The 15,420-nt window shown below is 36.7% G+C and overlaps 1 protein-coding gene across 3 annotated transcripts in view; it reads right to left on the minus strand.

Moving 5' to 3' along the window:
• SYNE1 (spectrin repeat containing nuclear envelope protein 1) overlaps positions 1–15,420 on the minus strand; it is a 2,173,401-nt gene that overhangs the window by 1,022,686 nt on the left and 1,135,295 nt on the right. For all 3 annotated transcript variants that reach the window (XM_044089035.1, XM_044089189.1, XM_044089105.1), the window contains 5 exons: positions 13,328–13,459; positions 10,925–11,121; positions 4,391–4,523; positions 2,429–2,611; positions 1,972–2,121 (listed from right to left, as the gene is read on the minus strand). In XM_044089035.1, coding sequence (XP_043944970.1) covers positions 1,972–2,121; positions 2,429–2,611; positions 4,391–4,523; positions 10,925–11,121; positions 13,328–13,459 — 795 coding nt within the window. The remainder of the gene's footprint in view (positions 1–1,971; positions 2,122–2,428; positions 2,612–4,390; positions 4,524–10,924; positions 11,122–13,327; positions 13,460–15,420) is intronic.

The following is a 15,420-nucleotide window of genomic DNA, read 5'->3' on the forward strand; positions in this document are numbered from 1 at the left end:
TTTGATTATTTCTAAATCTCTTATATTATTCAACACACCTGTACCTCAAAGTGTTAAAAAGGTTAAGCTTCCCTTGTTATGGTCTATTTTAGCAGTGGCTAGGAAAATAATAACCAGAAATTGGATTTCAGATACACCTCCTTCGTTCAATGAATTTAAAAATGTTATGAATATAGTGTGTCATATGGAAATAAACACAATTAGGTCAAGAACAACTAGAAAAATATCTTATTATATTGTATGGGATAATTTACAAAATTTGTTAAAAAAATCCTAATTTCAATAGCATGGTATTTTAGTTTAATTAATTGATCTGATTGTAGTGGATGTCTTTGTAAATACTTTAGTTGTTTTGTTGAATGTTATAATCATATCTATTTTTAATTACTTGTATAAAATTGATATGATATTTCTCTTGTATGTTAAAACAATAAACCTGTTTTAAAAAAAAAAAAAAAAAAAAAAAAGAAAGACAGGCCTCCAGGGCAAATTAACAATATCATGAAAATGACGGGCAATGGACGTGGTAAGTTTTCTCTTTATAAATCCATGCTAATGACAATCACAGACACTAACATCTGTTAAACTGCTGCCGAATAAATCTAGGCTACAGCATTCAATAAGGTCAATGCTGCTGTTGAGGAAACTGATAAGATGAAACTTTCTACCACATCATTCTTCCCTTTATCATAATAAAGTGGCTTTCCAGATAGTGGATTCTTTTCTTGTGGTTAAGGAAATAGTGAAGACATTTTATGTTACTGTATCTAGGAGAAAATGATCTGATAAGTTAGGAAAAAACGGTTATGTTGCCACTTGATACGACATCTATACCAACAGTCCTACTAGGTTTTATGTTTTTAATATGGAAAAAGATTCTTTTTGCTGCTTAGCATTGTGTTAGTTACTATAATGCTGCTGAGGATTGCAGTGGAGAAGTAAGAACAATGCCTTATCCAAGTTGTTTTAGCAAAGGCCTCATGTATCTTGCGGACAGGTTAATCAGATGTTTCCATTTTATAAACAGCTTGCAGACAGCTACTACAATTTTTGTTTGATCTGATGTATATATTTAAACCAAAGTACATTTGTTGCTTTTGAGACTCAAACCACTGATTACTCTTTCTTTCTTTTCTTTATCACGCTTAACAGCCTCTCTTCTGGCTTGCAGGGCCTGACTAAATATCACAGAGGAGTGCTTGGCTTTGCATATCAGCATGATATCACAGGCCTTTCTAGAGGTATTAGCTAGCTGCATGGCGGTTTGTAGATTAGTATTGTCATTAACACAGTTAACTAGCCTATCATCAATTTATAACCGTAAGACCATCAGAGAAATGTGACGTGTTTTAATTAGCTACATAATTTCATAGAATACCTTCAGGCACTTCTTTTTCACATGACAAAATGTAACTTATGGAAATCCATCTCCAAGATACAGAGAATTATAGACTTGATTGCACTCAAGCCAGTTCAGGATCAGTTAGTACCCAGGCAACAGACGGACTAGCCAAGCAGGAATGACAGAAAGAGAGTAGCTATGGTCACTCACCTGTCCTGGGGGAAGGAGGTAGTTCAGCCTACTCTGCTGCTGACTCATGGCAGAGGCCAAGTGCAGTAAAGCAAAAGCCACGACACAGTATAAGCATTCTGACCTGCCAAGCAGTGCTGATACACTGAAGGTGGACATCAGAGTATATGGAAGCATAAACACCATCACTGGGCCCAGTACTGTAGGCCCCACTTTGATGGCTGATGCACAGAGGGCACAAAAGCACCTTATCTGCTGGGAAGATAGCCCTACAGTGATATGCTGCCACCTCTAATGCAGATGAATGGCCAACTGGACAGGTGTCAGTCAGTCACTGGTTGGCCCGATGGTTAACAATGGACGCATAATAAAAATATAGCGAAATAAGTTGCGACCAGAAGAACTCTGAACATCTACTAAGATTATTTCATTAATTGTACCTTGTACTTCTGTAGATACTCATGTATTGGTTCAGAGCCTGCCACACAGCGGAGCTTCTCTTCATCCTCTTTAATAACTCCTTCCATCAGTGCAATCCAGTTCATCAGCTCAGTCATTGCTTGGCGGGATGGCAGTTTCTCCATCTGCAACTGTTAGACATAATAAATAATTAGAAAATAAATAACCATTTTTATGTAAATTACTATTGCTGTACTTATTGAGTCTGGAACCACTATCTTGTATATATTTGCTTCTCACTTGGTTGGATTTGTTTCTCTATTGTATGTATTTGTTACTCTTGGAGCTTTTCTCCGTGTGCCTCCACTGAAAAAGGACCTATGTCCAGTCAGACTTTCCCAGTAAACAAATGTAAAATAAATAAATAAAACAGATAAAATGGTAAACCAAGTTTGAAACATCTTGTTTACTGTCCATATATGTTCAGTTATGATGTACCTGGTGAAGCTTTTCCTGTACAACTGGAATACGTGTCTGTAGCTCTGTCCATTGACTGTCTATCTGTGTCAAGCCAGCACGCAAACTTGCTGTGTCTGTCTTCTTCAACCGTAGTAGCTGATTCCCTGTGCTCAGGACAGATGACTTCAGTGAGGACTTGGTGTCTACCTCTTTTGAAAATTCCTGAAATGGAAATTATAAAGCATTAAAGTTCTTAAACAAATACGAATTTATCCTGTCCTTTACCACACATACACATAAGCACACCCATACCTAAAAAACAACGGTGGGTGTTCTCAGGACCTGTCTTGAGATCTTGGGTAGACTGCCTTTTGATTGCTACCCCTGGTCCTGTTAATATAAGCTAACATCCCTGATATAGATTTATAATTCAAGGCTTCTTTCTAAAAGTCCATACAATTACATTTTAAGATAGGCTTAATTTTCCTAATTCTTTTATTTTTTTCTAACCAACTATATATTTTTTCTATGTAGAATTTAATTTTACACAGTCTATTATTTTGTTTGGTGATCAGATATACTCACTTCAATACTAAAAAAGTCAATAAAAAATAAATAAGCAATTTTAAATACTGATTATCTAAGTGTTTCTCCTCAGCTGCAGAGTTACAATACAGCTTGATGAGCACATACAATTGACTATAAACTGTACTGAAAATAATATGGTACAATAATATCTGAGATCCTACCATCTGTTATTAATGACTTTTCTCCATGTACTGCACATAACTATCAAAGTCAAATGATAGAAAACAGCTGGTAGAGATATTTACATGTCTATATTTTGATTTTCTGATTTTAGTAGCACTGTAACTAGCAACAAATGGAAATACAGCTAAGAAATGCAACAAAGATAAAGTAAAACTATGCATGTGATAGAAATAATCCTGCTGTGGAACCCCTGAAGGTTGAACCTTTTAGAAAAAAATAACCTAAACAGATGACGTCTCTCATTTCTTACAACAGGAAAATGAAAGGTCACCTTAAGTTTTAAATGTCAAAAAGATCAGATGAGGAAAATGAGAAACTGAGTAAAAGATGTGCATCTTAGCTGACAAGCCTGAACGTGGCATGCCACCTATTAATTTATCATCCACTATTTAATTCATACGAGTACAGAGGGCATGATAATCTGCTGTGGATTCACAATGACTACACAGCCATGTTCCACAAGAATGGCTCTATTTAAATGGAAATAGCTACTGTTCATTGAGAAAAATACAGATGGCCAAGATGACATTATCTTGAGATGTCACCTCTTAAAGGGACAGTAAGCAGATGGATGATTTTAGAGTGACAGAATCCTGGTGCTGAACATCCCTTAAAAGAATGGAAGTAATAACTAGGTTTATCTGTAGGGCACAGTATTACGCACATGCATTGGTCCTCAAATGAAGAAACAAGCAATAACATGCAGAGCTTTGAGGCCAAAGGGTCATGCTGCATCTCAAAACAGTAAATGCAGACGGTATAAAAATCAGTGTGAGGAAGCATACAGTGTACCATTTTAAAACAATCAGGGTTCAGCACTTCAAAAACTTCATTACTAAATAAAATATCTGTAACTCAAATAAAATACCACATCATTCATCAAAAGCTACAACAGAGAAGTACACATTCTTTAAGCAACAGGAAAATCTGATATTCTGCAGTGATTCCAGGAGGTTAATAACTGGAGTGGAGGAACTTAACCTAAAGGTTTTCCCTCTACAAGTGAAAGGTCTAGAGAAAAGAAGGCAGCACATTAGTTGTACAATGATATAAAGCAGAACTGACTGAGAGGCTAGCAGTTTACCCCAAAAAAAAAAGCCTTTAAGAAAAAGATATATTTGAGGTAAAAATTCTCAGTTCTCTTGCACTACTGTGAGCTTTAGGTCAGCATGTTTTTCTCAAGCTAAGCATTTAGCGGTATAGCACACCATCCCACCATGTCTTATTTACCAAGAATGCATGAAGGTGGTCCTTGACCGTTTCCAAATCATGAGGAACTGTTACCGACTGTTGGGTCCAAAACTCTAACCGATCCATGGCTGACTGAAGCCACAGAGCTAACTCACTGGATTCATTTCGGTACCTGCAAACAGGAAAGGATAATAACAATTATTATTTCTCAAATGAAAAGATAAGGCAGTGGCAGGAGCATATGCCTTCTCCCACAACAAAGCACAATGTCAACTACTACAATCTATTCATTCAGACCATTATAACAGTAGTAAGACTTTTACTTCACCAGATATACCTGGTGGCTTCATTGCTTTTAACCAATTAGCTTATTTGTTGTACTGGGGATGAAGGCCTGGGCTAGGCGAGAGTTCTATTAACCATTTGTTCTTGTTTAGAGTGTGTGATCAGCCTGCTCATCCAAAGCAGAGCATGAATCTTGTGATGGGGAACAGGCCAGGTTCCATGTCTAGTAGACTGGACTACCCTCCCCTTTGTAGTTTTCCCTTCCCTCTTGTGGTGCTTTCAAGCTGTATTGGGTGCTGCCTTCTGGGAGCAATGTCCCTCTGCATGCTGAATTTCCCAGCCACTGTGCTTGTACAGGGACTGTTTGTGCTCAGTAGACCCATGCTTCTCAGCACCTTGCGCTTCCTATAGATGTCATCCAAGTGACAAGTCATAGGCACCGTGTCTGGGTTAACTGGCCCATCATACTTTAAATACTAGTAACTGGCCTTGTGAACAGAAATTATATAACCTTAACAGGATATTTGTAGTATATTTTCAAAACTGACTGCACTACTCCTGAATATTGTGCTTTTATAAGATGAGTCAAAGAGACAAACCTGGCTGCTACAACAGTGTATAAAGTAGGTATCAGTACTGTGAATAACAAGTGCAGACTCTATCCTGCACGTGTAATGTTCAAAATGAAAGAGCCACTAGATTTTCCTGTTTCACAGATGAACGAACAATAAAATAACATTTAAAAAATATATTTTGGAAATTACCATTGCAATTAAGTTTGTTCACTCTATCAACAGTGAAATTATTATGCTTGCTCAGTCCATTTTGTAATTTCTCTTTAATGCTTCTTCAGCTGTCAACAGCATTTACTGTCTTATCTGTAGCCAGAATCTATAGGGAAAACATTGAGCTATAACATCAACATCTTTGCATGTGAAAATGAAACATTCTGCAAAAACATCAAACATATAAGTCTGGATAGTCAGGTGTGAGTAATACTATAAACCCCAATTTTACTAAAAGCAATCTACAATCAATTTTTAATGGTGGTAAAGGCAAGAATTTAAGAAAAAGGCAGACTTCTTTAGCTTACAAGTTAAATCACAGAACTCAGTATCAATCAACACTATCAGGGACTGCTACTTTACACAGTGCTGTGATACCCAATGTTAGACGATTCTTTGTATATAGATAGGGAGGAGAAGGAATGGAATGCCATACAGAGAAAACAAAATGACTTCATTTCGGCAATTTATTCATTTATTTCAATTTTTAAGTGGGTAAGTGGACCTTTTTTTAGCACTGACCCAGGCCAAAAGACACATAACAAAGTGATGCACATAAGACAAACATTACAGCAGTACATATACAGCATAAAAATACATATACAGACATAACTAGCAGGTCCTATAACAAAGTAATGAAATACATAACCAGCTTGACATAAGAAAGACTTGCAATAACTATCCTTTTACTTGAAAGAATATACATTTGGCTTCTTGCAGCATTTGTTATTTTAATTTTATTTTGAATGTTTTGAGTATTTTATTCTGCATCATATCTACTGGGGTTTATTTCAAATCAAAGGAACCAACTCTGAGAATGTACATGCTCCTCTGGATCTCTTAAAACGTGGTCTAAAATTTGTATATCTGTGAGGTAAGGTTGCTCTTTTATCAACAGGTAGCTATTTAAAGCAATTCAGAGGTTGGCAGTGATGAGACTAAAAATCTGCAAGAAGTGCACATTTACACATTTTGGTTATAGTAGTTTGTACTCTTTCAATATTTGTGCCTAACTGGAGATTAATAGATGCAGGCCGTATTCAATTTTGGTGATAAGTATGTTATTGTGACTTGTTAAGGAATTGAAACAGCATGAAGCATAGCTTTAGTTGGTGAAGGCTTTTGTTATAAACACAAAAACAAATTAGCTGGAGTACCTTCCAAAAGACCATTTATTGTTAGCGCTTTCGTTTAGACAAATTTCTAAACTTCTTCAGACATCTTATCCCAACATACAATCGTATCAATAAAGACTACAATTAAACTTTGATTGCTCAGCAAATTAAATCCTTAAAGCAATATGTACTAAAAATATACACACTGACATTAAGTACCTCAAATACGCAAAAACCTAATAAAACACATTATAGAAATTGATGACTTAAGTCAAAACATAAAAATGCTATCACAAAATTATTATAGAGATCATATAAACATAAAACAATTGCCAGAATGAGACATAAAAATGTGTCAGTTAAAAATACAAGAACAATAACCTATTCAATTATATTAGTTACAAATTAGGTAAGATGTATTTATATTTGTATTTGCAGATACAAATATAAATACATCTTACCTAATTTGTAACTAACATCTTTGCATGAAGATTTAGACATGAGTGAGAACTATTTATATGTGCACTCCAAACAGACACCAACCTGGTTTACAACATGAAAAACAATGTTCCTATTTGAGTGAACATGCAAGCTACCCTAAAATACTATTATATTATACTTACCTTCCGACGACGTACAAACTATATACTGGGATTGATGCAGACAGTTTCCAGTCGTTTAGAAGAAAACTCAATTTTGGCAACAGAACAAAAGGGCAATAAAAGAAGGTCATATGGAACAAAGTATCACTTGTTGTTAAATAAAGTCATAGTGGAGAACTGTAAAAAGTGGAAGAATCTAAGTATGGCAGGACTGACTACAAAAAGCATTTGATAGTATCCCCACACTCATGGATAAAAGAGTGCTGAAAAATGTATAAGATGCACCCTACACTGATCGACTACATTACAGTGACCATGAACCAATGGCAGACCACTTTGCAATTAAGCCATGATAAAGGACAAATTATTATTCCAGGGATAACAATTCAAAACAGGATATTCCTGGGTGACTCTCTGTCACCGCTGCTATTCTGTCTTGCACTTAACTCATTACGCTGTCTACGTAACAGCTTAAGCCATGGCTATAACTTGGCTCATAGAAAACTACAAAGTATAAAGACTTCTCATCTTCTCTTTGTCGATGATTTAAAATTGTACAGCTCATTAGATGAGGAACTGAAAACACAACTGCAGGTTGTCAAAACTTTTTCAGATATAAGAATGTCATTTGGTCTTGATAAATGTGCAAAAGCAACCTTTAAAGCAGGAAAACTGCAGCACCAATAAAACATCAGTTTAGGACAAGAATGTGATATGAAAGAACTTGAGCAAGAGGGAGTGTATAAATATTTGGGAATTGATGAAGGATCAACAATAAAACATGAGCATATGCAAATAAAACTTAGGAATAATTTAGAAGACTTAAATTAATCCTAAAAACAGCACTGATGTTTAGGAACAAAATTCAAGCTATAAACCAATTTTCTCTTCCTATCCTAACTTACAGTTTTGGAGTGACTGACTGGCCCCAAAATGTGTTGGATAGATTAGACAGGAAAACAAGAAGGATGCTTCATGCTCACCAAATGATTTATTAAAATCAGTATACACCAAGATTATATATTTCCCGTCCCAAAGGAGGGATGGGCTTTCTTGAAATTGATTACATGTATAGATTTGCAGTCGCAGGACTGCACACATATCTGCTGACCTCACAAGATCCAAATGTAGTGAAAGTTTTGAAACATGAGGAGAATAAATCTAAGATGACTTCTCTGCTTAGTCTAGCAGAAACATATTATCGTCAAGCAGGAATAGAAATCAAACTAGAAGTAGATAAAAATCAGGCATTAAATGAATATGCCAAAAAACAAAAGAAAGAACATGAAGGTGAAGGACCAGATGAGAAGGCAAGAAATGTGAAAAATGCATAAATATAATTGCAAGTATAGAAGACTTCTGGAAGAACCTCATAGTGATCAGGATCAAATGCAGGAATGGTTAAGGAGAGGCGAATTAAAATCAAGAGATGAAAGACTAATACTGGTGGCCCAAAATAGTGGGCTGCATACACATTTGTTTACAAGGTCCATTGAACATGTGGGAGAAACAGACAAATGTAGATTTTGTAAAACAGAACTGGAAACAGTTGCACATCTCATTGCTGGTTGTGACACACTAATGGAAGAAGGACTGTATACTGAAAGGCATAATAATGTGGCAAGACAGTTGCACTGGGGAATGTGCACACATTATTGTGCTGGTATGACTGAAAAACACTATAAACATGAGACACAAAGCATCATAGAAAATGATGAAATCTACATCAAATGGGATCACCCATTACTGACAGTTCAAAAGATAGATGCTAGAAAACTGGATATAGTGGTCCATGAAAAGAAGCCAAAAGGAGCACTGATCATTGAAATCGCCACACCCATTGACTACAGAGAGACACAAAGTCATAAAATATCAAGCTTTGCAGGCAGAAATGAGAGCAATGTGGAAGAAAGATACCTACACACTTCCAGTAGTAATAGGAGCAATGGGTCTTATAAAAAAGAATCTACAGTTGTATTTAGATATGTTGCTAATACATGTAACCTCATACGAATTGCAAGAGGAGTCATTACTGGGCACATTGCAGGTGCTGCAAAGAGCACTTCTGGCTGACATCAAAGATTGAAACAACACTAATTTCATGAACTTTAATTGTATTTTGACTTCGAAATGAGGTCCAGTTCGGTCACGGTATTAAAAACCCAAAAGACTTGGAAATTCAAAAAAAATACTGGGAATTAACCCATATGTCACTAGAGGCATAGCCAACAGGCTCACCTACAGAACACATACGGTCAAAGTTGGGGATTCCACCTCTACCAGCAGTCCAGTTACCAGTGGTGCACCACAAGGATCTGTGCTGGGCCCCCTACTGTTTGCAATTTATTTCTCAGAAGTCCAGGCAAAAATAGATGTTCTGTGGTTTACCTAGTTCAACAATGACTGCAAACTGCAAACAGTCCCCAATGATGCTGACATACTACAATAAGGGATTACACAAACAAATGATTGGTGTTAAAGCCACAGATTTAAATTAAATGCAAAAAAATGCATTATCGTCCCTTTCAGCCAAGGGGAAGTCCATGCAAATTACAATATTAACAGCTCAGACCCTATGGTGAGAGATTTGGGACCACAGGTTGATAGCAACCTTAACTTCGATTGCCATATGTCCATGGTGGTAAGTAAGGCCTTCTGTGTTGCACATCTCATAAGTAAGGGCATCATATCCAGAGCTAAGGATGTTATAAGTCTCTTGTACTCTTCGATCATCAGACTACTAATAGAATACATTGCTCCCTTCTTTATGTATCTCACCAGACACCTGCAGCAGCTGGAGAGACCTCAGAGGTTTCTCACCCAGAAAATTTAGGGCCTTCAACACATGACCTACATGGACAGACTGGAGGTCCTGTCACTGTACTCAGTATCTTATAGGCTGCTGAGAGAGCAGTCTCTGACCCTGCCCTAATGGAAATGCTGCACATCTGCAAGTCAAATGCGGCAAGATTCACTCCCTCTAGGGATCTTGACCTAGCCTGCGACATTAACAGGACATGCTGGAGAGACAGACATGTCTCCCAGAGATTGCCAGTCCTCTGGAAAAAACTCCCAATTATTGTAAAACAGAGCTCCTCAATGACTCTATTTAAGCATAACTTAGACAGCTGGATGAGAGACCATAAATTTGCACCTAGGGTGTCACCTCTGTCCCTCTTGGATAAGGGCAGTCGGTGCTGATCGTAGACTCACACTGCAAATACAGACCATAAAACTTGGTCAATAAGCGAACAAGGGTATAACATGGATAGGCTTATAAAGGCCCTAGAGCCAACAGCCTAGTATCCTCCTATGAAACTATGAACCTCCATAGCCACTAATGAAAATTGGGTGATAGGCACTGAAACAAAAACATCCTCTGACAGATCTGGCTGGCTACAAAAAAATATTTTAACTACAATAAACTAAAACTCAGAGTCATATGTGAGATAATAAACTGAGAGAACAGAAAATACATCTGAAGAAATATTCTTGTGATACAGGATAAAGAAGGGGAATTATAATGAATAAGGAAAAGGTTTTCCAGTTATTTCATCATTGTTCTTCATTTACTAAAAGCAGTTCATGTAACCACCTCAAAAGAAACACAAAAAAGCTATCACAGAGTGACAAAAAAGTGAAAAAAAGCATTATGTTCTATAGTAATGAGTGACATCTCTATATGTTATCTGCAGATCACAGACTAGATGAAAAATTACTGATATTGATGGATTACAGATTTGCTAAATCCTGTCCCATGGCACAAACTTTAAGACGTTTTCTTACCTTTTCCAGTGTTTAAGGATGGTATCAAGCCTGTGCAGTTCTTTGGCTACCTTGCTGCCACTGTTTAGCCAGTGTTCCCCAAGCTGAGTCAGCTGGTTATCTAAGTCGGAACAGTTAACTGACATCAGCAGTCTCTTCCCATCATCTAGTACCTGGTACAGCTGTGGTTGATGATCATTCAGTGTTGATTTTAGTCGCTGCAGGAAAAGAAAATAGGGACACTATTAGAAATGTCACTGTTGTTCCTCCAAATTGTTTTCCACTTTCAGTCTCAAAGAACATTGACTTTTGACAATAATATATTATTTAAACCAATTTGAACTAAAAAAATGAAAAGCTATACCAGCACAATGGAAAACTAAGATTAAAGATCTTGACACCACAGCTTTTTCCATTCTAATATCCTAAGAGTGGTATTCATTAAGGTGGAGTTCTGTGAGGTAGGCCCTGTGTGCCAAGAAAGGAACAAAATCCATGAAATACAAAGCCCAATGGGGCAAGTCTCAGTGTGCAGACTTTCCCTGCTGAAGTAGCATCACAAGCACCAATTAGCTATGAAAAATCAGGCCATACAACAATCATACAATATTCACACACTATACAACACCACTATATTTACTGGTCCAATTAGTGTGAACTTCAGGAGTCCATCTGCATAGCGTGTGGTTGTTGTATCATTTGTGGGTACAGCAACCCCCACAGTAGACAATGCTGATGAAGAAATATTAATGCTGTAAAACTGTAGTCTAAGAGGAATTGATTCTGCAAGAGTCTCTCAGTGCAGTGACACTTTTAACACCTGTGCAGTAGTATGGGGGGAGGGGACTCAATTCCTCTTGAACTACAAAAGAAAACATTGAACAAAGCCCTGCAATTTAGTTACTTTTCTGACTGTGGCTGGATAATTTCCAAGTAGAGTGTAAAACAAGGTCTGAGCCAAACATAAATGAAGGTGATTAGTCTTTTTATAGAAGGTAAAGAAAATAACAGTTACTCTCGGAAATCCCATTACATGTCACATTATATGTCAATGGCATGGAAAATTAAAGTTACTTCCTTATGTTTGGCATGAGTCATACAAAGTATTATGGGTAAGAGAAAGGGTTGAGGGAGAGCAAAATGAGGTTGATACATTAAGCCCCATTGGTAGCCATGTTGTGGAAAACAGGCTAAAATTAAATAAAGCACTTGAGTGATTCTGAGGTGTTAAAATAGGTCAGAAAACAAAGACAGAGTGAAAAAAACATTTTTTTTTTTTTTACTTCTAGGGTGAAGTTTTCCTTTAACAATTTTTATATTCTGATGAAGTTCCAATAAGGGATGAAAGCACTTAATATATATGTAATTTATTTGTTTTGGTTTTAATCAGTTTACCAAACAGTTGCTACTTGCGACCTTCTGCCTTGGATATGTTTTGGTTTTGAAGCCTTTTGGATATTGTGTTTTATCAGTTTTACTACTTAGTAAGACATACTGTACCCACAGAGACCACCTGATAACTTGCATCACTGTGCTCCTGCTATCTTACTACCCAGTACTCCAACCCATCCCCAGCACAGGAACAACCAGCATGCACTGCTGTACTGGGCATTACAGTGTGTCTTTCATAAAAACAAGACTGGAAATATACAACAGTGGAGATTGACTCATCTGTTCCCATTGATATAGTGTACATAGTGAGGATGCACTTTACACATTATATTTATGAATAAGCATAAGTCTGACAACCATTCAGAACCATACAGGGCTGATATGACAATTAATTCTATCAGCTACTATGTCTTGGTTTTGAGTCCCTTAATTTCTACTTGTAGACTGTGGACCTCTTGAGAAAATGATTTAAATAGGTCATGCTTCCAGGTCAACCCTGAAAAGAAGGACTTCTTCCAGTAGGCTTAATTTAGAAATGAATAAAAAACTATGTTGGATGCAAGGGCCTGCAAGGCAGCTCTTTATCTGCGGGAAGAGAAACTTGATTAATCATCATACTCCACCAATGAACATTCTTGAAAGGAGATTTGGGGCAGAGAAAGTGTGAATGGCAAGGAACCAAATAAATACCCTGACATCATACTGCACAAGTAGCCTTGAAAAAGGGTCAGTTAGAAAACATTTATAACATATTTCACTCAGTAATGCCCTAGTAAGAGTACATGCATTGTGGTTAGTCAAGTTATCTTCAAATAAACAATGAAAGAAGAATACCTCTCATAAGGTAGTAGTTCAAAGGCTGAGGAGAAAGTAACTAAAAATTAAAGAGATGTTTTTCAACCTCCTGTCACTTGCATTTAAATGCTGACCTTTCAGGATGTAAATAGTAATGCATGCTGACTACATTATTCAGTGTGCTATGTGCCCAGAGCATAGCTCATGTTTGGAAAAGGACAAATGTTGCTGCCATACCTGATATAAAGTAATGCGCTCTGCCAGTCTGTCCTCTGACTCCTCCACCAAGCAGACAGCTGGGATGCTGCTTTCTACTGCTTCAAGCTGACGGTAGAGACTCTGGTAATCCTCTTCCACACGTGTCCATGTCTATAAAGGAAAACACACTAATGAGTGCAATGTGCACTACTACTTCTTTATGGTCTTCCTTGTAACCAGTTGTACGGAAGTTCTAATGACTTAAGAATTTAAATTACTGTTCAGTTCTTGGCCTCACCAACCATGTGCATTCCAAATTATAAGCCCCACATTTGAAGCAACAACTTTCCCTCTCTGTGTCTGCACTACTCTACAGTATTTATAAACTGGTCACATGATCACAAAGCACAGACACTAGTCTTCCCGGTTTACGAAGTGTAGCTACTCATGGATGACAGCTTCAGCCCCATGTTGGCTTACAGCAGCCAGTTGGGAATGAAATATGCTCCTAAATCCTGTGAAAATCTCCTCCAGCTGATGTGTCATAAAATCAGCTGACTAAGAAACACACACAGACTTGTATCCTCCAACTCCTCAAACCAAGTCATAAGTGCTGACTTTACCGCAAGTCCTCTGTTGTGAAAAGAACAGTGAAATGGGTTGTAAGTTGAAGATTTTTCCTGCCAGACATATCATTTTCCACTAGATTGTACCCCTTTCTTTCAACAACATCAATGACTGTGTTACAAATATGAGAACATGTTGTTTTGATGAACCAGAATAAACTAGCCTCCCCGGAATTTTTTTCAAGACTCAGTTTGTTATTGTTCCCTAAGATCACCAAGTATCATTTATAGGGCTTCAGAACAACTCATGTTCTTCAATGTCCATGACAAAGATTCCAAATACCAGGTTGTCCTCTACTGGTATTCAGCAACAAAATGATTTTACTGCTCAAATCTATAGAAATATCATAGAAAACAATCTACTTGTTCCTTCTGCTGTAAGACAGTGCTTGGTGTTTGTGTGTGTGTGTGTGTGTGTGTGTGTGTGTGTGTGTTTAAACAATCATAGAAGCTTACTTCTCACATTCACTCGTATGAGCCATACTAACTTCTTATATGGTCCTGTACTGTTGCTTGTCTTTTCTGGCAGTGGTCTCAAAATTAAACTTTTGGTTTGATGAAACCTGATGGTGCTAACAAAAAATTAACCAAAAAAAAAAAAAAGAAAGAAATACTATGTTGGTCCACTATCAAATCATCTACTTCCCTTTCTAAGCACAAATGTATATTTAAGCACTATTTAATATCAGTAACTTAATTACTCCTGATAAAGGACTCATGCCAGCTTGAAAGTCTGAGTAATTGCAAAACCTGTGCTGGTCCAGTAAAAGGTATTACATTATATGCGTATTCCAGTGTCTTTCGGTTTTCTGATGATGCTGTGTTTTTTGATCATGTATATGTCCTTACATGAGTACCATACCTGTAGTAGTTTGCATAATCTTGTTTTTGGTATCTATGTATATGTATATGTATATATATATATATATATATATATATATATATATATATATATATATATATTTGTATAGACATATACAGATATATATATATATATATATATATATATATGTATATCTATATGTGTGTGTGTATATATATATATATATATATATATATATACATATACAGATATATATATATATATATATATATATATATCTACATATATATACAAACACAAGGACAAAATTACATCTTCTAATTTTTGACCCACGTGTATTGTGTAGGAATCCTGTTTCCTTTTAAGCTGTTCTTCACAGGACTTAATGTCCTCCAAATACATGTCTTGGTGCTTCAGTCCACCTTGTTTCCTATTCACTTCCACTTTTATTATAGTTATTCCATAATGTGTATACTAGTAAATGCCTCTGAAAGTGTACCCAGCATCAGGGTGTTGCATGCTGGCTTTATAGTTATTCCACAATGCGTGTACTAGTATATGCCACTGAAAGTGTACCCAGCACCAGGGTGTTGGCTGTGGGCTCTGTAGTTATTCCATAATGCGTATCCTAGTACGTGCCACTAAAAGTGTACCCAGAATCAGAGTGTTGCATGCTGGCTTTA

Source organism: Protopterus annectens, chromosome 1.part0 (assembly GCF_019279795.1).
Source record: "Protopterus annectens isolate FY-2018-M chromosome 1.part0, PAN1.0, whole genome shotgun sequence".
Taxonomy (NCBI): domain Eukaryota; kingdom Metazoa; phylum Chordata; order Ceratodontiformes; family Protopteridae; genus Protopterus; species Protopterus annectens.